Source organism: Leucopleurus acutus, assembly GCF_964270905.1.
Source record: "Leucopleurus acutus genome assembly, chromosome: 2".
NCBI lineage: Eukaryota > Metazoa > Chordata > Mammalia > Artiodactyla > Delphinidae > Leucopleurus > Leucopleurus acutus.
In genome coordinates, this window is record NC_139143.1 from 79,921,019 (window position 1) to 79,945,547 (window position 24,529).

Here is a 24,529-nt window from a genome sequence, read left to right on the forward strand (position 1 = left end):
AAATCAAGACCTCATGTTTGTTACTTTTCCTTTCCTATGAAGTTCTCTCTATAAATACATGTATATGTAAATTCTATTCTACTTGTAATGTCAGCCTCTCCTGCTCTTTCCTACTCTGTTTTCTAGTGGATTAGCATTTCAGCATCTCAGGGTCCAGGACACTCCGTCTCCCCCACTGAGCTTTTCCCTGCCCTCCTTTCTCCCCCCTGCTCTTCCAGGCCCTTTAACACCCTCCTAGGTGACTCACCTACCTTCCTTCCTCATTCCTTTATTTAGGACCCAACATTCCAAGGCAGGGAGGACCAGGTGGCCAATCACAGCCCTGGCAAACCTACCTCGGGCTTGAGATTGGCTGGAGCTGTGGTTGGCGGGAGGCTCACCACTCAGATCTGTAGGATGTTGGGGAGGGGGTTTCTGGGAAACAGCCCTGGGAAATAATTTGTTCTGGGGCTGCTAATGGTTTTGAAGAGAATCTTTCCAATAGAGCTGGGGCCAGAGGGTCTCTAGCTTGAGAGCCTCAAAACTGGAGGCAGGCTGAGAACCCAGCTTTCTCAGTGTCCTGGGGGCTTGGCTGCCCCCCTGCCCACTTTTTTTTCCTGTGATCTGGGTCCCAGTGGTCTGAAGGCTGAGTTCCCAGGCCTGTTCCTAAGAAGTCTTTTCCAGCAGCCCTGGATCTCTCCAGTCTCAACATTCTGCTTTCCCGACGTCGGAAACAGCCGGAAAATAAACACCCTGATGACTAAACGGTTTCTCCAGCTAGAGCCTGGGGAAGCACTAAAAATAGAGGCCACAAGTGAGGGGAGGTTCCCCACTTGAGGGAGGGGGGGGCACTTTCCCATCCTGCTATTGCCACAGCCCCAGGCCTGGCACAAGACTCTGTTCTTCTAGAGTCCTTGGGGACAGGGCAGATGGGCTCCCCCTGCCTACACTGAGGTCCTTCAGGCAAGCTAGCCCTGCCTGGTAGGGAAGACTGACATCTTCTGGTGCTGGGGCCCCATCTCTCAAATCTAATGGGGAACTAAGAAGCTATGTTTGGGGACAAAGTGGAACACTCTAAATCAGGTTTCCTGAAGGAGGGGCCAAGTGGAAGAGTTGGAAACTGAGGCCAAGGAAATAGGAGCTTGCTGGCTTCCTGTCTTAAAGCATACAAGATAAGCCTCCAACCTATTTGCAAAGCAATTCCACTGAACTTGCCTCCACTAATGCTTGTATGAGATAATGGGCCTAAAGGGGGTCTTGACAGTCCAGCCCTTGAATTATTATAATGCAGCATGAGGTACTGTTCAAAGCAATCTACTTGTATGAACTAATTTAATCTTCACACCAATTTATGAGTTAGGTACTATTATCAAAATCTCTTATTTTACCCATGAGGATCATGAGGTACAGGGAAGTTAAGTAACGTGCCTCTGTTCCCAGTTAATAAATGGTGGAATAAGGATTTGAACCAAGGTAGCTTGACTACTCCAAAGTTGATGCCTCTTATCACCATAACATGCTGCCTCTTTCGGGATATATTCGTCTCTTCAGCCCTTAACCTAGAATTGAGTCTTTGTCCAGTAAATCAGACCCAGCCAGATAGAAATCAGGGTGTGTGAAGAACTGAGTGCCCTTCTGTTCTCCAAGGTTCTTTGAGATCTAAGCCAGATTCCATCATTTCCTCAAGCTCAAGGTAGGAAGCAGACGTTGGAGTAACAGGGATGCTGGGAGAGGAAGTCTGATGGGTCAGTTGTCCAGTAGGCATGGCACCCACACTCCTGTTGCAGGGCACGAGAAGATTCACCACACCCTGGAGCAAACAGGAATTAAAAACTTTTTAAAACAGCTACTACTGCTTCTTTAATAAGATGCTTTGGGGCGTTTCCTGTGCTGGGGGAAATTAGGGTCACACCCCTTTAAATTGCCCCCCTCGGCTGTAAGTGTTCTGGGGCCGCAGGCACTGGGGATTAGGTCACCCACGAACTATGAGCTGTCGCTTTAAATTGATGGGCGTCTGCCGAGCCGGGCTCCGGGAGGGGAGGGGGCCTGTCTCAGGTAGAGGGAGCAAGCGAGCTCTCCAGGTAACCCCCCAGAAATGAACGTGTCCCTTTAAGTGGAGCTTCGGCACACCCTAAGTGAGGAAGATGGAATCTTTTCAACACTTAGCGTCTACCCTTAATTTATCTACTTAGACTCCCACCTCCCAAATCTCCTGGGGCTTGGGGGATGGGGGGAGCTGTCGAGGTAGAGTGTGTGTGTGTGTGTGTATGAGAGAGTGTGCACGCAGTCCGAGGAAGCTCCCGGGAAAGGACCTCCTCGAGCGCACGGTGGCAGCAGTGCTAGGCGGCCGTCCGGCCAGCTCGAAGCGGGGGCACCACGGGCGCGAGCCGATCCCTTTAGGGGCCTCTGGGTCTCGCGTGCCTACTTTGCCTCGGTCCGTCGCTGTCTCCCTCCCTCCCGGCTGGCGGAGGGATCTGCCGCTCCCGGCGCCGCAGCCTAGCTTGGAAGGGCGGTGGGGTGGGGGCCGACCCGGCCCGGCTCGGCCGGCCCGAGGAAAGCGAGGGGCGGGGCCGCGTCCCTGGGACCGCCTTTACTCCGGCCCCGCCCCCACGCCCCCACGGGTTCCTCCCATTGGCTCCCCCCCTGTCCATCACCCCTGTTCCCTCCACCCCTCAAGCTAGGCTGAGCTGTGCCTACGTCGGCCTTGACTCCTGGGGGCTGGAGGAGTTACCTTTGGAGCCCGAAAGGAGGAAGGAAGGAAAATATCAACAACAGCCGAGGCGACTCGGACGCTCGGCCCGGGTCCCCCGCCTGCCTGCCCGACCCCGCGCCCAGGACGGGGGCCTAGGCCCCCCGGCGCCGCCCAGGGCCCGCGCGGACGCCGGCCTCATTTATTATTCCCCCCGCCCGGAGCTGCGGCTTCCAGGTGCTGAAGATCCCCCGGACTAGGGGCGAGGGCTACCCCCTCCCAGCCGTGACACCCCCCTTCCCCCAGTGGGGCCGGTGAGTATAGAAAAATAATGAGCCTGCCGCTTTAAGAGGCCCCCTCCCCCACCCCGTCCTGGGGTTGGGGTGGAGGGTGGTCTAGACCGTCCCCCTGAGGGGTGGAATGGGGTGGCCTTCTGGACTGGGAGGAACTCGCGGAGCGGGCTGTTTTCGTGTGGCGTTGGTGGGAGATTATATGGGGGACTGTTTGGGTGAGGGAGTCGGCTGTGGGGACAAGTGGAGTGGGCTGTAATTCCCTTGGGTGTTGGGGTCGGGGTGGGGACCGGGGGCTTGGGGGCGCGCCGGTCTGTTGGTGTCCGGGGGTTTAGGGCGATCCCCGAGTGGTCTGGGAAGGGGCGCCATCCTCAGAGGGGGTCTCTGGTGACAGCCGGGAGCGACTGACATTTTAACAGCCGGCCCTCCCTCCCTCTCCCTCCTCGCGCCGCCTGTTCCCTCCTCCTTGGCCCGAAATGGTGCAGAAGGGGGCCTGGGAGGGCGGCGGGAGGGTGGGGGCGGGGGGAGCCGCAGCTGTTTGGGAAGCGGGGGAGGGAGGGGGGATGTTGTTCAGATGACACCAGGGTGGTGGGTTGAGGTGTGTGAGTGTGTGTGTGTCCGGGGCCCGGGTTTGCCTGGCGCCTGTGGAGCTGGGACGCGGAGTCACCACGGAGGTGGGCACGCAGGACCCTTCCTTGGGACCTCCTAGCTCGCTCCCGAGACCCCTGATCTGGTTTGTCAGCAGCCCCAGCCGGAGAACCCCCGGCCAGAAGTTTGCAGCTGTTCAGCATCTGGGCAAGAGTTCTCCAGTCCCTCTCTCCACCTATGGCTGGCTGAACTGGGCTGGGAGTGGGGGTCTAGTGAGTGTTGGGGGGCTTTTGGGGAGGGAGGGCCAAAGAGGCTAAGATGCATCTAGTCTCTCACCCCAGTGCTAGCCCCTTACCTATCAGTTTAGGTCTTACAGGGCCTCCCTTCCCCTAGTGATTGAAGCTCATCTCTCAGTGGCCTCCTGAGGTCTCTCCCCAATGAAAGGAGGGCTCCTGAGTGTGGGCACCTTTGGAACCACTGACTCGGTTATCCCAGGTTTGTCCTTTGAGTGGGGGACTCTCTCTGCCTTCGCTTAAGCAGCCCATTGTTGATGGGTTGGGGGAGGGTACAGTGGGTGGATCCTGTGTCCCCCTTCTCAGTGCTCAGCCCCCTTTTGAGATTTCCTTGTAGGCCTGGTTTCTTTGGTTTGGGGGAGTGGCCCTCTGCTGCCCCTTCCCCCATCCCCTCAGTGGGTGTCCTAGGCAATTCAGGGGCCAGCCTGGACTATGGGAAGTTTACCGTCTGGGGCGGTGACCTTGGGCTGCTCTGGCCTGGAGATAGCAGGGGAGCCCTGGCCAGCAGAACATTGGGTATTTTGAAGTTAGGGAGCTGTCCACCTCCCGCTCCCCTCCAAACCCCCAACAGAGAAGTCTTAGTAGTCAAGGAGAGCATTGAAAAAGGCACATGTCAGTGTTCACAGATGTCTACCCGCCTGTGGCCGCCGGGTCACACCCGCCCCAGGACTTAGCCTGGTTGTCCCAGCTCCCACGGCCTGCCTGGGAATGAATTTCCTTCCTGTGGTTTCCCAGTGTGTTGGGCAGGAGATGGGGGTGGGGTGGGATCAGTGTGAGGGTGGCTGAAGACCCGTTTATATGGAGTGATTGGGGGTTCACAAGAGCTTATGTGTAGCTCTTTCTCCACTTTCCCCAGCAGACATTTGGACCCTTGGGTCTCAGTGGTCATATTCTCTTTGTTGTAACTTCCCTGCCACCCCTCCCCCAACACAGCCTGTGTGTGTTAGTGTATTTGTGTGTATATGTATGTATATGCGTGTGCATTTGTAAAGGGCAGGGTCTCTGGTTTCTCTGGGAGAAGGGGGAGCTTTCACTTACATACCTTTAGAGGCCAGAGAGGTTGTTTTTTTTAATCTGAGGTCACACAGCAAATCTGTGTCAGAGCTTTAGTCCAACCACCACTCTTTCAGGCATGGCTTCATAGCAGGGAGAGACCATAGGAAAGAAGACACAGTCCTTCCCCTTGGAGGCCCTGGTCCAAGTGGAGAAGCAGGACCCTTGTGTTGGGGGATGGGCATGAGAGGTTGGGCTGGATTCTGTCTGCTGTGCCCAGTGCCTGGAATAGAGTAGTGGAGGACATGAGAGGGTGGCGGGGACTGCCCGTTGTCTACACCACTCTGTACCTGCTGTCCCTGGACTGGAGGAGCCTGGGCTTCCCAGCTCTGCCCCTCTTGGCTCCTGGTTCTTCTCATAGGCTCGGAGATATGATAGTCTTTCTGGCTGCTGTTACATAATCTCGCCAGAAGATTTTTTTTTTTTTTTTTTAATCTTTCCTGGGTCTTTCCTGGGAGGTGTGATGAGGGGAGAAGGCAGAGGGTAGACTCCCCAGGTTGGGGCTGGAGGACCAGTAGCAAGGAAGCTGGGAGAGGCCTCCTGGCCTCTGAGGGGGACAGGAAAGAGGACACCTTGGGTTTAGGCCCTCATTGATTGTGACCTAGCCTCTCCCACCCTCCTCCCCGACCCTGCCCTGGGAAAGTCTCCCTGCTGTGGGTATCCCTGGGCCTTGTGCCCCCAGAGAAGCCTGCCCCTCTGCTCATCCTGTCAACCTTCTTCTTCTGGCCAGCTGGGCCCCTTGCCCTCCCCAGTTGGCTTTGGTCCAGAATCTCAATGCTTACCCTGGCCTGGTATGGGAGGGCCCTGTGTTGGACACTTTGCCACCCACTTCTGTACCTCTGTGGGGGCAAGAGGAGTCAAATGGAACAAATGGGTGGGTCCAGCATTTCCCTAGTTGTATTTAAAGCCAGGATCCCTGCTTCTCTGCCCCTCTAGTCCAGAGGGTGGTGGCCTTACTGGAGAAGGGGAGTCAGTGGGGGATGTGTAATAGAGGCCTCGACCTCTTGGGAACAAGTCATAGTTGGTGTTCGGCTGGGTCCTGGAAGTGGGTAAGAGGATCAGACATGGGCCTAGAATCCATCCTCAAGGGTCAGCCTATGGGTCTTGTGGCACTGTGGTGGTGGGTTCTCCCCACCCCTTGCAATCATAGCTGGGACTCTCCAGGCTCTCTGAGGCCAACTGGTTTGAGGCAATTATCTCCCTTTTAGAGGGAAGGAGGAGATGGTGGCAGGGCCAGCATAGCCTCAGCATCACTGTAATCTCTGGTGACTTTTATGAGCCAGTCATGGGGCCGGAGTCCGGCCAACCGTCTGTCCTTCTGTCCCAGTTTGGTGACTTACTCATGGGGTGAGGGGGAGGTGTTAGGTGCTAGTAGTTCTGTTCTGGGAGCTGAAAACCTTTCTGTGGTTGATGTTCCCCTGTCTGTCCACAACTGCAGCAGGCAGAATGGAGCTTAGACTTCAGGAAGAACTTATCAGTGGAGATAGATGGGAGAGAGAGAGAGAGCTCTAACTTGGCTTGGGAAGGATGGGATCTCAAAATACTTTCTTCGCCAGTGGCTCTTGGTGGCTCTGCTGAAAGGCCTTGAACTTTGGCCTAGTGGGGATGGTGCTGTTTGGCTCCTGTAATATTTATTTTCTCTTCTTCCCCCATGCCTGGGACTGAAAGTATCCTGAGGAGAGTTTGTCCTGAGAGCTGTGGGATGGCTGGCCTTTGGGCTTCTTTCCCCTGAAGGGGGCGGGGTGGGGGTCTTGTGCAGACTGGCATGCCCAGATGCACCTGGCAGGTCCACAGCGTTTAGTGGCACACATGCATGGAGGTGTGCAGCACACACACACGAGCGTGTAGACACCCATGAAGCAGCTGCTCCCTGTAGCGGGTGGGGGTAGCGAAAGGCAAAGATAATTGAAAGATTGGAGACTGGGGACAGGGTGAGGGGACTGGAGGCAAGAAGGCAGAGGCATGCACAACTCTGAAGAGAGGAGTGTTGACTCGAGCAAGAGGGATTGAGTTTAGACCTAGAGCATAGCGTGTGAGTTGGGGAGCCCTGGCTGACTTCCCTCACTGCCCCTTGCAGCACTCCACCCCCGCCACCATTTTTCCCTCTCTGTGCCCCTGGCTCAGCCTGCCTCAGCCCCTCACTCGAACCGTATGTCCTTGGGTAAGTCTGCTTTCCAGATGTACAGGAGTTTCACTTAGCCTTGTGGTGAGCAGAGCACCTGGGTGTTTTGGTGGTTTGTCACTGGTCTCTTTTGCCCTCCCCACTCATCCAGATAAGCAAGGCCATTCTGAGGTATCAAGGTTACATCTGAGCCCTCAAGCATTTGGGGGCCAACTCCTGGCCTGGGTGACCCCCAAGACCCTTTGCATCTGATTTTTCCTTTTCTTGAGGCTGTAGCCGCAACCTCTCCTTCCTGGGAGCCTAGCCATGCTTCTCTGGCTGGTCCTGCCTGGTGTGGAGACAGGGGGATGCATTCACTGACTCTGCACAGGACCCTGATAGCCTGGGGTTGAGGGGTGGCAGCTGTGCCTATTGTCTGATCTCTCTCCCCTCTGTTGTAGGCTGGGAAGGGAAGGACTTGTATGGAGCTCTGGCCTGTTGCTGGCCTCAGCCAGGTGGGACCATATTTACTCATTTAAACTCACCCTCCCAGGAGGCTTCAGGCTCTAGGCCTGCTCACTGACCTTGGCTTGGTGCCTCTGGCTGGGTGCTCTGGCCACTCCCCTAGGAGTTGGAGAGACCAGGGAAGCATATAGAGAAGGAACATTTTTTGCCCCCTGGTCATGAGCACTTTTACCCAAGGGCAGTACCCCACTCACCCTATTTTCCAATATACTTTGGAGACCAAAAACTAAAACTTTTGAGATCCCTGGGGATTGGAGAAAGGAAACTTCCATTTGTTGTGTCCCTGTGTGCCAAGCTCTGTGCTGGAAACATAGGAAGACTCATTTATTTTTCTCCACATTGTTTTTTGTAATTGAGGAGACTGAGTCAGAGATTTAAGTGACTTGCTCAAGCTTTCCCAGTTAGGAGGTGTTCAGGGCTTTTGTCTAAGGTTAAGGGAAGGATCCTGCCCTGCAGGAGGGGCAGTGGAAAAGGAGGCCCAGGGAGACCTGGGAAGAGGAGGAGGATACATTGAAGGGAAGAACGAACCCAGTAGGATTCCCTGGCAGGAGTGCAGAGGATTAGGGTCTGGTGGCAAGATGGGGGGGCAGGGGGACATGCTTTGGTTCCCTGAGAAGGTATTGTCTTCTGATTGAGTGCCATGGGAGGAAGCCAAAGCAGGGGTATGTAGGCAGGAACAAGTGACACTCAGAGACCCTTCCTGGGTACCAGTGAGTACCCCCTAAAGCTGCCATATGAGATGGATGAGGAGAGAGACTAGATCAGGAAAGACTTGAGCCACAAGAGTCCTGGGCTTGTGCAAAGGCAAGAGGCATGGCTGACTTGAGCCTCCCAGGCCCAGATATTAGGGAATCTGCCCTGGAAGGAATGTGCTGTTACTCCTGGGAGGGAGAACCTGCCTGCTCTCTGTCCAAGTTGTGCGGGGAAGCGCTGTGCTCAGCAGTCAGCCCTCCTCTGCCACTAATTCCTGGTGACCTTGGGCATGTCCCTGCACATTCTGAGTTGGTTTCCATTTCTGTGAAACAGAGATGCCTCCCCTGGAAGAGGAAGGAGGTTCCATGGGAAAACGTGTGGTACTCAGCAGAGTGGGTGCTTGGAAAGTGGCTGCATCCTTTCTTCCAGACATCAGCTCCAACCTGACCCTGGACTTGCCTGCTAAGGCAGCGGTCCAGAAGGTGGGGTGGAGGCACGCAGTGTCCTGGGTAGGGACTGGATGTGAGGGGGACTTAGGAGGCCCTGAGGGGACCCTGGGACGGGCTTGGGAAGCTGAGCCCAGCTCTGCCCTCCCCAACCAGCTGCCTCCTTGTCTCAGAACCTGCCCACTCCACATTTCACCCCAGAGTCTTACCAGATCCCTCTGGCTGAGTGCTTACTTATCTCTCATGATCTCCCTGCCCCCACCCCTGCCAGCAAATACTTGGGATTGAGGGTTGGGAGAATAAGGAATAAGAGAGAGCTCATCCTCAAATCTCAAGGGAAGACATACGGGCGGGAGTGGGTGTGGATGGGGAGAGGAGGGTTGGTCTCTTTGTGGAGTCTTCCCACTCCAGTTGGATCGAGTAACACGGAGGCAAGGGGATGGAGCAGGTGACCTCAAACCTTTAAAGCATGCGTGTGTTAATGGTTGGGGGTAGACCAGGAGGAAGGGCTGATCTTGAAAGGGTTGCCTCAGGCCTCCCCAGGCACATCTCTCTTTGACCTCTGAGCCCCTTTTCTCCATCCCCCACAGCTGCCTGCCTCTCTGCTGACTCCCCTATGCATACCCCATGGCAGGCCTGTGGGGCCCAGGCTGACTGGGTGGGGACAGGTGTCCTGGCCCAGCTGTTCCCTCTTGTCTCCCCCACCTGTCAGCCCGGAGGGTGGAGAGCTGACAGGGAGCAGAGATGAGGAACCCCTTGGCCTCCTCACCTGCTCCCTGGGGTGGGGCCCTGGTTATAAAATGTAGCAGAGGGATTGAGAGTAGACAATAGGCAGGACTTCCCACTCAGAGGAAGGATAAATCCTGACCATAGGAATGGCAGAGAATGCTGAGTACATAGGGATCCTAGCTGTCAGAAATCAGAGGGGTCTTTGCACAATATCTTCTTGAAAGGGTGAGAGACTGGATATTGGTGAGGGGCATGGATCAAGTCTGGGGGCAAGTATTTGACTAGGTGTATGTAGGTACTCCCCCCCCCCCCCCCCCCCCCCCCCCCCCGTGCTGCCTGCTAGTGTGGCGGGGTCGGGGCAGCTCCATCTGGCTGGGCATCTTAGCCTCACCTGGCACCTTTCCTGAAAGCAGCAAGCTAATCCTATAAGAGCTGCCTGGCTGGCCGCCTCAGCAGGCCCACGGAGCCGCACTGCCGGCCCTCCCTTGCCAGGGGCTTAGAGGACTGTCCTTCCAGTCAGAAGGAGATCCAGCTGCCACCCTGAGCGGCCCCTTTAAATCCCCGGTGGCTTCCCGAGGTCACGATGTCTCTAGGAGGATTTGCTTTCCGTGATTGGATTGGCCTCTTTGTGGGGGGCAGTGCTGTCTGCAATTGTAGGTGAACACTTCACATTCTCATCCTCCACCTTCCCTTCCATCGGAATTGGTGCTGTCCAGTCTGAGGGCCCAGGCCTCAGGCCTCCTCCCTTCTCTCCTTGCTCTCACGTTCCAGCAATCAGGACCTGGACCCCCTTCATCTACTTCAGCTAAAGCAGCCTTGCCCCTGTTCTCTGGATGGGAAAGAAGGATCTTGCTGCTTTAAACAAGGGGACAGACCACTGCCCTGGAATACAGTGCCCTTCTGAGACTGTCTACTGCCTGTTTTTCTCCACTTTTTCCTCTTCAGCTTGTTCTTCCTTAGGCCAGGGGCCCATGCTCCATAGTTTTCCCAAGCCCTCATTTCCATGGGCAGTCCCTCTCCTGATCTAACCATCAGCCCTCCTGCTGCAGTGGCAGGCAGCCCAGACCCAGCACTGGTGGCATTATGCTCACCCCAACGGCTCTCAAGCTGACCCGCCCCCAAGGCCCCAGCTGCCACTTTCACTTCTGTCTCCTGAGACCCCAGAGGGAAGTTGGGTGGGGAGGTGGAAGGTGACCCACTAACCGTCCCAACCGCCCCACCTCTCCTCAGCTGAGGCTTCAGATGGCCAGGGGCCCCTGTCCGCCACTCTCAGCTAGATGAGTGGAATGGGCTTAGGTTGCAGGGGAAGGGTTGGCTGCAGTGGGAGGAATGGTGGTTAGATAGCAGGAAGGACTTCCTGGGATAGGAGACCACTGCCTGCTTGGCTTCATTGTTTCAGAGGGTACAGCTAGAAGCATAGGTGTTATAACTGGACAAACAGGTCATTTGACCTCTTCAAGGTAGGCAGGGGATTGGCTGTCTTCTAGCTCCCATTAGTTGGACTACAATGCTGGGGCTGCAGTGCCCTCCCAAGTGTTACCAGCTGCCCATGCTTAGTCAGGTAACTTCTAACAAAGCAAATTTTAGCCCCAGAGACTACTTTGAGTTCAAAGACTCAGCCTGGGAAGTCCTCTCTGTAGTCTTACATCTATGTCGCCTGCTGTACTAGGCTATTTCCTCTCGTTTTGCACTTTGGGGAATGGAATTTAGAAGTGGGGATAGAGGTGGAAGTAAGGACAGTCCGCTCATGTCCTACTGCTGCCCCAGCCTTGGCACTAAAGAGGGGAATAGGGTTTTTCTCCTGAGGAACCCCCAGGCAGTTTTGGAGCCATCACACTTTACCCCATGAACCTTATCCAATTCCTCTAGCTGCAGTGCTTACTTGTTCCTCATAATTACACCTCCTCCCCTCAGATCCCTTCCTGGACAGGGGACCTGGACAAGAGTGGAGGACCCAGTTGGATTGAGAGCTCTAGACAGTACCACTAGATCAATTCAGAAATGTTTTCTGCAGAAGAAGGATGAGACTGGAGACCTGAGGTGCCAAGAACTCCATGTGGAGTCCCTAACTGCCTAGGGATGCTGGGTGGGGGTGTCCCAGGTCCTAGAATGGGAAGTAGAACTTGATGGAATAAGGTCAGAGACACTATGCAAATCCCCATGCAAATGAGCAGTAGTGAGTCATTACTGATTGGCCTGCTGGGTGGAGCATGAGGCAAGGCTCAGGCTCAGGTTCCAGAGCTGGCCCCACTAATGACCATGACAGTGACCTTGGGCCAGTCACTACTCTAACCAGAAGCAGGATCCCAAGCCCTGGGTCTGATAGGCACTCCAGGTGTGTGAGGGGATTGGCTTGGCAGAACCTCTGCTGCCAGGGCCTGTGCGCCCTGCCTGGCACCTGCCCTGGCTGACCATGAGCCTCTGCCAACCCTTGGCCATCTGTTGTGGAGGTTATCGTTCCGAAAGCACCTCCGTCTTCATCAGGCCTGTTCCTCCACTCTTCTGGCCTCCACATTGCCCTCCCCTCCTAAGCTGGAGGACAGGGGACCTAACTGGACCAACTCTTCTGTTATCTCTCCATGGAATCACACAGTCCTGACCTCCCTTCCTTTTGAGCCGCTATAAAGAGCATAGGAACAGAATGTCTAGGCTGGAAGGGCACTTGGGTACCTAGTCCACTCCACCTACCCATTATACTGGCCAGTGGGGTGAACTCTGGCAGGGGCAGTGCCATATTCAAGTTCACACAGTGAGTTAGGGCCAGGGCAGGGACTAGAACCCAGGCATCCAGAATCCCTACCCATAGTCCCCGTATTTCCCTGGGCTGTTCATTACCCTACCTCACCTACCCCTTTTCTACTAGGACTCAGTCTCCTGTTGCCCCCAGATTCTTCCTGAGGTCAGTGGGGTGGCTCTGGGAACTTGTGGGCGCAGGGTGGTTCCTAGGAGCCAGCCTAGAGGCCACCAGGGCAAGGCCAGAGCTGGGGTGGGAAGTGCTGGAGGTCGGGGGGCGGGGGGGCGGTGGCTGCTGCCTCTGTAGGGGGCCATACAGCCTCAGTGATGCTACAGGAAGGATGAGAGCTAGACTACAGGAAGGACAAGCTGGGGTGGGGAAGCAGTGGAGGCGGCTCGGGAGACAGCCCCTCACTGGGGAGCCATCTCCTGGGCAGAGAACAGGCTGGCCCCATCCCAGGAGATTTGCCAAGGAGAAGAGGGCGGAAAGCCTAGGGTGGGGCGCGGGAGAGTTGTCCAGCGGAAACTGGAGGGAGGGCTTCTAGCCCTGCTGCCCACACTGGGTGCTCCCCTTGGCAAGTCGATTCCTGTCCCTTAAGCCCCTTAAGCGAAGGCTTCAGTGCCGACCTCCGCTTGTGTTCTTAGGGTGCCTGGGACCTGAGACCACCCCCGCCCCAGCTCCAGCTTTCTTGGACTGGCCCTCTCTCCCTCCCCACAGCCCAACAGTCCGCCCCCAGGTCCCTTGTCGGTGAGTTAAAATTAGCTCAGTGCCCAGACTAAAAATAGCCCCTGCCCAACCCTGAGGCTGTTGGGCTGGGGGAGGGGAGTCCCCGAGGGAGGGGAGGATGGTGGGAACCAGGGGTTTGGGGAGTGAGCCTGCCAAACAGAACTTTGAAGGGAGGAGGAGGATGGGGATGGGTACCTGCCTGTGCCTTTGAGAGCAGACCCTAGAAGAACTTCGGGGCGAATGAAAGGAGGCTGCCTTGTGGGAGGGGGAGCAGAGAGGGGGCAGAGAGATTGGAGAACAGGGAGGAGCCAGGGAGCAGTGGGTGGGGAGCAGGCGGGGGTGCGAGAATTGGACTGTGCGCGGTGGGGGAGAGGGGCAGCGTGAGACCCCAGCACTGCCTTTGCCCAGACTTCGAGGGGAGGGTGATGCCCCCCACTTCGGGGCTAGTACAGTGTTTGTGAAGGAAGGGCTGTCTGTGTAGATTCCAGAGGCTGCGAACCCCAGGGCTCTCTTGCCTGGGCCCCATCTCTTGGTGGTCACTGAGTTTACCTTCCCACCCATCTTCAGAGCTCCTCAGCATGTGTCTCTGCGTAGAGGGCTGCAGTTCAGAGAGAGTGGCTTGGAAGGTTTGTGAGCCCTGGGGTGAGGCAGGAATGGAGGCAGTACCCCGGGCGTTTAGAGGGCCACTGGGCCTTGTGCCCACCTCTGCCCACTCTCAGGGCCTGCTTGCCCTGGAGCCTGGACCTAGCCAGAGCCTCAAGAGCCAAGATGCTCCATCCCCGGCCAGGTCTGGGCTCAGTCCTGGCCCCTGAGGGCCTCCTTGCCTCTCCCTGCCCTGCCCTAGGTGGGCCCTGCCCTTCCCTTGTCTGTCTCTTGGCAGGACTGCAGGATTTCAGAGGACAGGGTTGGAGTCCTGTCGAGTTTCGCCCACGTGCTCGGCCTAGCATCAGCGTCGTGCAAGCAGTTTCTTGTTCTCTACCTGCTTCTCTCTCAACCTCTGTCTCTGTCTAGTCTCCTGCCTCTCCCTCTGTCCTCTGGCCCTCTCCTTGTCTGCCTCTGCCCCTCACTCTGCCTTCCTCTTGGACTCTCTGCCACTTTTTCTCTGTCTCTTTTCCTGTCTGTGTGTCTGTCCCCCTCTGCCACCCCCCTCTGTGTCTGCCTCACCCACGTCTCCTCCCTCGTTAGTGAGCAGGCTGTTTGAGGCCGCCTGACTGTGGGGGTGACAGGTGGATTGGATTGTCACCCCCTCCCCCAGCGCCTGCTGCTTATTTCATGCCCTGCAGCCCAGCTACAGGGAAGGGGCGGGAGGAGGGATGACAGCTGTCTCCAGCACCTCCTGCCTTCCCCTCCAGTCCACAGCCCTGAGCAGCCTGGGAGGAAGGGATGAAGGGCCTGCTTAATGAGAGTTTCTCACTATGTGGAAGAGCAGGGTTTGAAGCCAGATGCTCTGTGACGGGGGCTGCTCACTCAGCCTCTCTGGGCAGCTGCTCCATTTTGACTTGCGCTGGTATGGCAGCGCTGAAAGCAGATGCTCTGCAGTTCCTCTGAACCTCTGGGCCGCTGGGACAGAGGGTGGATATGGGTGGAAGGGTGCAGGGGAGAAGGGGAGCTAGGTAGTCCCCTGACGACAGCAGGAGAGGGGAGGTGGAGGCTAGCCCCTGGAAGGCACTTCTGCAGCTCCCCCAGGAAGGGCAGCCCTGCTGCAACTGCAGCTTCAGGAGGCTGCCCTGACCGCTTGCCCCAGGCCACCCTCACACAGGAACTGAGATAGCATCATTCTGAAACCCGAGAATGGTTTGAATATTGCTCAGGTAGCAAGTGGTGTTACATTGGGGGAGGCAGGAGCCTGTTACTTCTCCCATGCCCCCTCCAAACCAAGATCCCCTTTAGGGTACATTTTATATGTTATTTGCATCTTATTTGCATGTCAGTACAACCCACATGTTCCTATTGGGTCTGTAGCCCAGCTGAGGAAACCGTTTGTCCATGGGGTCCTTCTGGGACCCCCACCGTTTCTGGTCCCCTCGCTCAGCCTCTACTCCTTGTCAAGCGTGTTGTCAGATGAGCCTCCTGCCCTGTGTCCTGTCTCATTTGCAAAGGCTTCTCTGCAGCCACCCTTCTCCACAGACGGTGGGTCTGCGCCTGCCTCCCTGGGACTCAGCCCAGCTGCCATCCTCCTCCCTCTTTGCTCCTTCTGTCTCTGTTGGGGGAGGCCCTATCTCTGTCTGCTCCCACTTACTCCCCAGGAGGTCCACCCTGCCCAATCCTGTCCTGCCAGCACTACTCCGAGTAGGTGAATCAGAATCAGAAGCAGCTGGAGTCTTCGAGGGGGTACTTTGGTGACAGAGATGCTGCCAGCCCAAGGAGTCACAGCTGTGGCCTGAGGTCAGGATTGGGTGGGCCCTGGGGCCATCAGAGCGGGAAGGCCATCCTGGATAACCCCGTCTCTGTGGCAGCCCTAAGCCCTCCCAAGCCTTTGGCCTCCAGGAGAAGCAGCCAAAAGCCAGGTCATCTGGGAGGGCCTCCTAGAGGAGGAGCGGGCTGGAAAGGGGAAAAGGAATGGGGCCGGCCCAGGCGAAGAAGAAAAGGCTCACATCTGCATAACATGCCCAGGCCTCTGGCTCCTGGCAGTTGGTTAGGTAATTAGGAAGAGAGCTAATTAAGGAGGTCCAGGTGTTCATTAAAATCTCCCTAATTGGATAGGAGGGAAGCTTGGTCAAGATAGGCCTCCATACCTTGGATAGGGTCAGTTTAGGGTTCATTGTGCCCACCCAGGCCCCAGCCACCCCTTTTTCCAAAGTAAGGGCTGAGTTCTTGCCCTTACTGTTCTTGCCCCCAAGCTTTCCAAGACTGCAACAGTGTAGAATGGATAGCAGAAGGGGAAAGAGATGAGTACAGACTGACCCTGCTTTGTAGGAAGGTTCCTGGTTAGATAGGAGGAAGGACTGCCCAAGGTAGGGGCATCTCCTCCTCTGGCAGTGTTGGCACAGAGGTAGGAGTGGCAATGGGGAGGGCGCCATGGGAACATGGAATCATAAAAAGTGCTTTGGGCTACTGGGTATAGATGAGGCCTGGTCTTTTTAACCCTGACTTTGCTCTATCAGAGGATGCTCAGTGGGTCTCTGTGGCTTCCCTGTCTTCTCAGCCCTGATCCCTCTAGCATCCCAGCTCCCCCAGCATGAGGCGGGGGTGGGGGTGGTGGTGTAGGAGATCAGCCAGGGAGCTGGTTGCCAGGTGACAGTTGCCTAAGCAACCCAGTCCTCTCCATCTCCATGTACTCAGGGCTGCTCCTTAGAAGACTTTAGAGTCTCACCCTCTGTACCAACCAACCTGAGGGTAGGGAGGGTTGAGGACTGGAGTAGCAGGGGTAGTTGGAGGGTAGGGGGCGTCCAAACAGACAAGCTGCCGGCGCAGCTGGGAGAGGAAGAGTTCTGTCTCCTCAGAGGATAGAGTGGGAGGAGCTGGTCCTGCAACAGAAGTTAGACCAGAAGAAGGACTTCTCACAGGGTCACAGCGATGAAACAATCCTTTCTTCCTTTCAACAGACATTTCCCAAACTCCTCCTTACACGGGATAGAGTGGTGAAGGATACAGATGTGGTTCCTGCCCTCATGAAGCTTCAGTCTCATAGGGGAGCCAGGCATTAAATAGAAGCACAGAATTGTAATTATTTACAATCATGATAAGTGCTAGAAAGAAAAGAACAAAATACTCTGAGAGTCAATAATCTTGGGGAGAACCAAAGGAATGAAGTTAGATTGTAGGAATGACTTTTCTGAGGATCGTGAGAGCAAAGAGAGGGATCTCTCCCAACTTCAGGGAAGAGACAGCATTGGCCAGAAACTGGTAGAGGTTACCTCTCAGCAAAAATTTGCTGATGAGCAAAAGGTGGCGAGAAGGAGATAGTAAAATGGGAGAGGGATGAAAGGTGGATACTGTGAGCCAGAGGAGGGTGATGGTGACTGCATTTACCAGTCTAGATTGGGGTTTTCAAGGCCAGGCCAGAGAATCCCCTTTAAAAAGCCGCCTTCTTGAAAAATTTTAAAAAGCCCTCTTCTTAGCCCTCCCTTGCCCTCAGTGTGCCCTCCCCGCCCCGTTCTCTGCCAAACCCGTACCACTGCAACTCTGGAAAATACAGCCTTTGGATTGCACTGGGAGGCGGGGCAGCCGAACTCCTCGGGCTGGAGCCTTTGCAGTGGCGTGTTTGGCAGAGATCGGGGTCACAGGCGAGGGATGGGGTGGCTGGAGCTAGTTCTGGGTCCAGATATCTGTTCAGCCGACTCAGGGTTGGCTGGGCTGGTGATGGTGATGTCCTAGGGCATGTGTGAGGGTGGACAGTAGGAGGCCCAAGGCCCATGGAGCACCTTGAGGATAAGGAAAAAGGGAAGAGGGTTTGAAGATTTCTCCCTGGGGAGAGAGAGGGAGGTGTGGAGGGGCCTTCTAGGAGTGGGGAGGGGGCTGCATTGTTTTCTGAAGCTACCTGGACAGAGCAGAAGCTCTCTTTCCAGCTGGGCTAGGGAACGCCTGAGGGAAAGTCCTGGTCATGGGAAAGGGTGGGGAGGGATATTCCTGGCTCCTCCCAAGGCCATAGATTCCCTGCCTTCCCTCTCTCCTTCCCTCTGTGGCCAAGATGCCAAGGCTGAACTTTGGCATCTACTGTGGAACCTTGGGACCCACGGTTGAGTGGATACGTAAAGGCTAGAGGACCTCAGCAGCCACTGGAAATGGGGGCTGGGGAGAGGGTTCCTAATTACAGGTGTCTCTGTCGTCAAACACCCACCCTCTGCCCAGGTTGGTTGTGGGGAGGTGAGAGCCCACCTTCCTGGACTCTGTAGTGGGCCCTCTGGCAGGGACTCTGTGGAAGGGGAACTCTGGAAAGGAGGACTGGGCTTCTGTGGTCTGGGCTCCTTCCAGGACCCTATCAGAGTGGCTTTAGAAAGCATGGGTCCCATGCCTACTGCCCCTTTCCACCATCTCCCACTATTCCATCTCTGGAATCACAGAGCCAGAAGGGCCCTGGGGTCATCTTGTGCCTCCATCCTGGGCCCTTCCAGTCCCCGGGGGCTCACCCAGCCTGTTTAGGTGCTACCCACACCTGAGAGCATGCACCTTGTCTGGCTCAGGCTGGGCTGCCATCCCTGTGCCTCCTTCCATCCTGTGGTACCTCACGCTGTACAGTGCAGGGCCTCCGTTTTCCCTCCTGCCCCTTTAATTGGAGCTCTTCGACCAGTGAGCCATGATGGGTTTATAGGTGTACTGAAACAAGGATCCTTCCACCTGGTGCCTGTGTCCCCCTGGCTGCCAGCAGCCTCTTTCCTGTCTGGCACTGGTTCTATATTTTCTCTACATGCTTTGAGTTGAGCAAGGTTGGGAGGCAGTGCTCTTAGACTGAGCTTGGGTTCTAGGCATGCCCCACTCCTCTAGAGCAGGAGTTGGCAAACTGTGACCCATGGGCCAAATCTGGCCATGCCTGTCCTTATAAATCTAGTGTTATTGGGGGCACAGCCACACTCGTTCTTTTAAATGTGTTGTCTACAGCTGCTTTCATGCTGCAATAGCAGAGTTGAGTAGTTACAACAGAGACGGTATGGCCTGCAAAACCTGAACTACTTACTATTTGGCTTCTTTTTTTAAAAATATTTATTTACCTTTTTTTTTTTTTTTTTTTTTTTGCTGCAATGGGTCTTAGTTGCGGCACGTGGGATCTTTCGTTGTGGCACGTGGGCTCCAGAGCACGTGGGCTCTTCGTTGCGGCACACGGGCTCTCTAGTTGAGGTGCGCGAGCTCAGTAGTTGTGGCGCGAGGGCTTAGTTGCCCTGCGGCATGTGGGATCTTAGTTCCCCAACCAGGGATCAAACCCACGTCCCCTGAATTGGAAGGCAGATTCTTTACCACTGGACCGCCAAATAGGAGGTCCCTATTTGGCTTTTCTTTTTCTTTTTTTTTTTTGTGGTACACGGTTCTCTCACTGTTGTGGCCTCTCCCGTTGCGGAGCACAGGCTCCGGACGTGCAGGCTCAGCGGCCATGGCTCATGGGGCCCAGCCGCTCCGCGGCATGTGGGATCTTCCCGGACTGGGGCACAAACCCGCGTCCCCTGCATCGGCAGGCGGACTCCCAACCACTGCGCCACCAGGGAAGCCCCCTGTTTGGCTTTTTAAAGAAAAAATTTACTGACCTCTGGTGTAGAGGGGTGGTTGGTTGGTTGGTTTGTTTATTTAAAGCAGCAGAATCCATTCTTCAAAGCAGAAATTTAGGCCAAGGCCCACTGAGTAAAACAGATTGGTGTAGAGGAGCCCTGGTTAAAGGGAGATAGGGGTTCTGCAGCCCAAGCCCTACTTTGGGACTCCAGGCTCCAGGGTTCCATGAGTCTGGTATGAGGACCACTGCTCTAGACCTGCTCTGGTATATTCTTGAGCCAGGGGTGCAGACACACTCCCATTCTGGCAGCAGGTACACCGGGCTAGCTGTTCACAGCCTCGGCGGGTGTTCACTTGGCACGTTCTCTGCACCGGGCTCCGTATGGGAACCACCATCCTAGGCCAGTGGGGCAGCTGGCAAGCCCAGGTGTCTCTGCTCCTGGTGGGCTCTGGGGAGAAGTGAGGGGGTCGGACATTCTCTAAGACTCAGACCCTTAGGAGCCAGGGAGCTCCCTGATTGTGTGCTGTCTGACCTAGAACCTGAGGGCAGCAGTGATGGTGTGGAAGGAGCCTGGAGCAGAGTCCTGGGCCCTGAGTGAATTCCGGCTTGTGCCTGGCTGTGGCATGCCATCACCTCAGGTCACCAACATTTCCTTAGTTTGTGGATGGGGCTCAGATGCTGCCAGCCTCTCACAGGGGTGCTGTGAGGCTGGCCCGTGTGCCAAAGGAGCAGGCCTGAGGGTTGCCAGGGCTGACAGTCCTCTTGTGACCCTCCCCACCCAGGAGGCTGTGCAGAAGGTGTCCCGCAGACCATGAACTGAGTGCTGGTCCGAGACTGTTCATGAGCACAGTGTAAGGTGTGCCGAGACCCGCCACCCAGCTATCCCCTCCCCTCCCCGGCAGTGAAGATCCCCGGAAAAGATGGGGAGGAAAAAGATTCAGATCCAGCGAATCACCGATGAGCGGAACCGACAGGTGAGGGGATCCGGGAGCTTCACGGAGTGGATGAGGGCAGGGAGCTGGCCTCTGCCTCCACTCCACTTCCAGCCACTCCAAGAAGGCTTCCTGGAAGAAGGGGGCTCTGGAGTCTGTTATGGAAGGGCAAGGGCTGAGTTGGGAGAAGAGGAATCCCCACCTCCCTGCAGCTCTTAGGACCCTGTGTCCTAGAACCCCAAGACTTATCTGCTGCTGCAACCAGGCAGGCCTGAGCCCCTACAATATGCAATATGCAAACCTCAGGCCGCACCCAGGCACTTCCCCTTTCCCGAGATGAATCCTTCCCCTCCTCCTACCCCAAGGGAAGAGCCTGGAAGCTCTTCTGTTCTCCCTCCCTAACCTCTTTATAGCCCCCAGCACAGAGGTGTGGAGTTCTGTCCATCTGAATGTCTGCCTTCAGTGAATTGGCCCTGGGCTGTGCCTTGGCCATGTGTTGGCAGAGGGGTGCTGGCCTGTTCCTTGCCCAGACCAGGGGCTCCTGAGAACAGGGTTACCCTGAGGCAGGGGCTGGCTATGTCCAGCTTCCTGTAGGTGGGACTCCTGGGCAGACCTTGACTGAGCCAGGCCTGGCCGCCCACACGCCCACCTACAGGTGACATTCACCAAGAGGAAGTTCGGGCTGATGAAGAAGGCGTACGAGCTGAGCGTGCTCTGTGACTGCGAGATCGCGCTCATCATCTTCAACCACTCCAACAAGCTGTTCCAGTACGCCAGCACGGACATGGACAAGGTGCTGCTCAAGTACACGGAGTACAACGAGCCGCACGAGAGCCGCACCAACGCCGACATCATCGAGGTGGGCCCACGCACGCGGACCCCACCCCCCCCGCAACTGCACACCACGTGCCCATGCAGCATGCACACTTGGACCTCCCCGTGCACACACACATGCACACCTGCCCCTTGAAGCCCCCTCACCTGTGCGCACACACATACAAACCCACATCCTCTTCTACAAACCCCGGGCCCGAGAAGGAGGGAGGGCAGTGAGGTAGATGTCAGATGGGGCTGCCCACCCAGCCCAGTCCCACCCCAGCCCTCTCTGAGCCGCTTTCTTCATGTCTGTCAGGCACAACATGACATCTCTGCTCTGTCTGCTCTCAAATTCTCTCTCTCTCTCTCTCCTTCCTTCTCCATCTTTTGATATGCTCCTGCATCTGACTCTTCCTTTCTCTGTCTCCCTCTTTGTTTCCATCTCTGATGCTCTGTCTCTGTCCCTTTGTGGGTCCCTGTGGCTCTATTTTCTGTTTCAAAGAGAGCTGACATTGTAAACCATTAAAGGACGTGGGCTTTGGAATCCAGCTCTGGCCTTTACTGGCTGTGTGGCCTTGGGCAGGTGGTTTCGCTTCCCAGAGCCTTGGTGCCCACCTCCACGAAATGGGGCCAGTGCCTGCTTTGAAGGGTGTTGTGTGAATTGAATGAGACAGCCCAGTTCCTGCTTCTCACACTGGGGGTACGGGACCTGTGCCGATGAAGAAGGGTGCCTGGGAAGCCACAGGCCTGCCTTCCTGGAGCGAGACTTCCACTCCACAGATGTGGAAGAAATTCTTTTATTTTTATATTAGAGAAAACAGATTTACTCTAGACTAGAATGTGAAATTCACATTCATTTTCAAGACAAAACAAGCATCTGTGAAGATGTTTTGAGCATGGAGAGGTCAGCTTTGGGGTCTCCTCCACACCACCAGGTGTGCATCCGCTACTTTGTGTGGGTGCATGGGAGAAGCTGTGGCCTTTGCTCGAGGACAGCGTACAAGGTGGTACATGGTAGGAACTCAGTAAATGCAAAGAAATGTTTTGTCTTTCTCTCTCTTATTCTTCTACCTCTCTGTCTCCATTTCGATTTCTCTTTCCCCTTCTTCTTTTAAGCAGAGCCCAGGAATTGAGCCGGGCAAAGACAGCCCTGACTGCCTTGCGCTGGAGAGCGCTCTGTGCCTTCTGGCTGGGGCTCACCTAAGGGTAGACAGGGTACCAGCCCCTCAGCTCATCCCCCAGAAACCCCCCACCCCACCTGTCACCTTGGAAGCACATGTCCCTGTGCCGGCTGCAGTCCCTGGGTTAGGCCCACCTTCCACGTGACCCTGTATTCTGACGCCTCCCCCACCAACCACACAGTCACACAGTGCCCTAGTAGGAGAGTCTTAGGGAAGGGCTGGAAGGAACGCCAGGGAGGCGGGGGGTGGTCGGAGCTGGGAGGACCCTCACCCCTGCTGACGGTAGTGGTGCGGTTACAGACCCTGAGGAAGAAGGGCTTCAACGGCTGCGACAGCCCGGAGCCCGACGGGGAGGACTCGCTGGAACAGAGCCCCCTGCTGGAGGACAAGTACCGGCGCGCCAGCGAGGAGCTCGACGGGCTCTTCCGGCGCTATGGGGTGAGCCCCACTCACTCTCTCTCTGTTGGCCCCCCTTCCGGCCCCTTCCCCCCCAGGCGCTGCACAAGAAGCACAGGGAATGTGAGAGCCCTGAGGTGGACGAGGTGTTTGCCCTGACCCCCCAGACGGAGGAGAAATATAAAAAGATAGACGAGGAGTTTGATAAAATGATGCAGAGTTATAGACTGGCCGTGAGTAGTCGCATGGAGGAGAGCCTCCCTGTGGTGCATGGTGTGGCTTCGCGCCCCGCCCCGGGCCTCGGCTGCCTCTGATGGATGTTCTGCTCTGAGCCATGCTGGGGCTATTGGTGACCACTGAGGAACCTCTGACGTTGGTCGTGATAAACCCGTGACCCTTACTGAGACTCATCTTGGATGGAGCATAAGCCGGGAGAGGCCTGGAGTGTCCCCCTCACCAGCAAGAAGTGTGTAGATGACCTGAGATCCTTAGATGACAGGAAAGTAGAGAATGTGCTCTTTGCCCAGATTTGTTCTGGGGAGAGGCCCCTTTGGGCCTGCTCTGACACCCCCAGCCCAAGATACTCAATAGCACTGTCAAGGGGAGGCAGAGACTCCTGCTGAAGGGGAAGGCAGTGAGGTGGGTGAACGCCCTCTGCAGCAGGCAGACGGATGAGAGGCGACAAAGTGAGGTGACGCCCCGACCCACGCGCTCATCCTTAACAGCTGTGTGTGTGAGTTTGGGTCTGTACTCAGGGCCTCTAACCTGCTCTCTGTGTGTCCTGCCTGGCTGAGGACTAACCCACCTCCGCTAGGGGGGTTCCAGGTGTCCCCGGGTCTCTCTGCAGTGCGCAGAGCCTTCTTCTCATTCTCTGGGCCAGAGCTGGATCCCAAAGCACTCCAACCAGCATACTTCCTTGGTGGGAGTGGCAGGCATGACTCCAGGGGGTTCCAGAGCAGAGAGCTGGAGCTACTGGCCCAAGGACCCACAGCCCAGAGGCTAGAGGAACCCTGGCCTGCCCTCCCAGGCAAAGTGAGTCCAGGGTAAGGGATCACCCCGGCCTGACCCTGCCTCTCCATCTTCTGTCTAGTCAGCTGTCCCGGCCCCCAACTTTGCCATGCCCGTCACGGTGCCCGTGTCCAATCAGAGCTCACTGCAGTTCAGCAATCCCAGCGGCTCCCTGGTCACCCCTTCCCTGGTGACGTCATCCCTCACGGACCCACGGCTCCTGTCCCCCCAGCAGCCAGCACTACAGAGGAACAGTGTGTCTCCCGGCCTGCCCCAGCGGCCAGCCAGCGCAGGTAAGTGATCTGACAGGTGGGTAGGTGACGTGGCAGTGAGGTGTGGTGCGACTTCGGGATTCCATTTTCCACGGTGACTATTTCCCTTCACCCACCACAGCACTCTCCCAGGACTCACTCTGGAAGAGGCTGTCCTGTCGGCTTATGGTTCTCTTTTTCCTCCAGGGGCCATGCTGGGGGGAGACCTCAACAGTGCTAACGGAGCCTGCCCCAGCCCTGTCGGTGAGTAAAGCTGCCCTTCTGCCTGGGGGAGGGCCAGGGTCTGCCTGCTCGGTGGCCTCAGGTGTTCCAGGGACCGAGAGTGGCCTAGATTAGGGGAGAGGAAGATCCCAGGGCCTGAGCTGGTTGTAGTATCTGAGGATTTCTAAGCCCCTGGATTTTTTTGTCTGTAGCAGTGATTGGTGTGGATGATTGGCAGAGATGTAGGCTCGGAATTCTGGGAAAACTCTGAGAACTGACCAACATTTCTAGTTGGAAGAGAGATTCCAGATTTTTCCAGTTCAGTAGGGGGGTGCGTCTGGTTGGGATCTGGAAGATACGAATATCTGACATTGGCAACAGATAAAGAGGCACAGACTCACACGCACTTACACACGTACGGACACTTTCTCACCCTTATGGAAATATCCAGACATTAGATGTGCACTTGTAAGCACACGTCTATGAACCACAGAAGAAAGGCTGCTCGCCCCATGCCACCCCGCCCCCCCGGCAGCTGACAGCCCCTCCTGCCCTGTGCCGTTGTCCGGCTGGTGACTGTGACTTCGAATGTCACCATTGACGTCACCCCAACATTCCTGCCATTCCCGGAGTGATCCGGGAATTGGGATGGAGGCAGCCACACACTTCCAGGGAAGCAGTGTGCTCTCAGAGCAGAGGGCAAGGTGATACTTCTGGCGTTGGTCACCCCCACATCTC

General features: G+C 56.2%; 1 protein-coding gene across 2 annotated transcripts in view; it reads left to right on the plus strand.

The window, feature by feature from the left end:
* Positions 1-2,711: 2,711 nt before the first annotated feature.
* The window catches only part of MEF2D (myocyte enhancer factor 2D), a 31,564-nt gene continuing 9,746 nt past the window's right edge, over positions 2,712-24,529 (plus strand). The window contains exons 1-7 of one of the 2 annotated variants that reach the window (XM_082834595.1): positions 2,712-2,982; positions 19,768-19,959; positions 20,573-20,776; positions 22,215-22,352; positions 22,409-22,543; positions 23,401-23,611; positions 23,777-23,833. In XM_082834595.1, coding sequence (XP_082690721.1) covers positions 19,906-19,959; positions 20,573-20,776; positions 22,215-22,352; positions 22,409-22,543; positions 23,401-23,611; positions 23,777-23,833 — 799 coding nt within the window. In that variant the 5' untranslated portion in view covers positions 2,712-2,982; positions 19,768-19,905. The remainder of the gene's footprint in view (positions 2,983-19,767; positions 19,960-20,572; positions 20,777-22,214; positions 22,353-22,408; positions 22,544-23,400; positions 23,612-23,776; positions 23,834-24,529) is intronic. The other variant, XM_082834594.1, reaches the window with a different exon arrangement.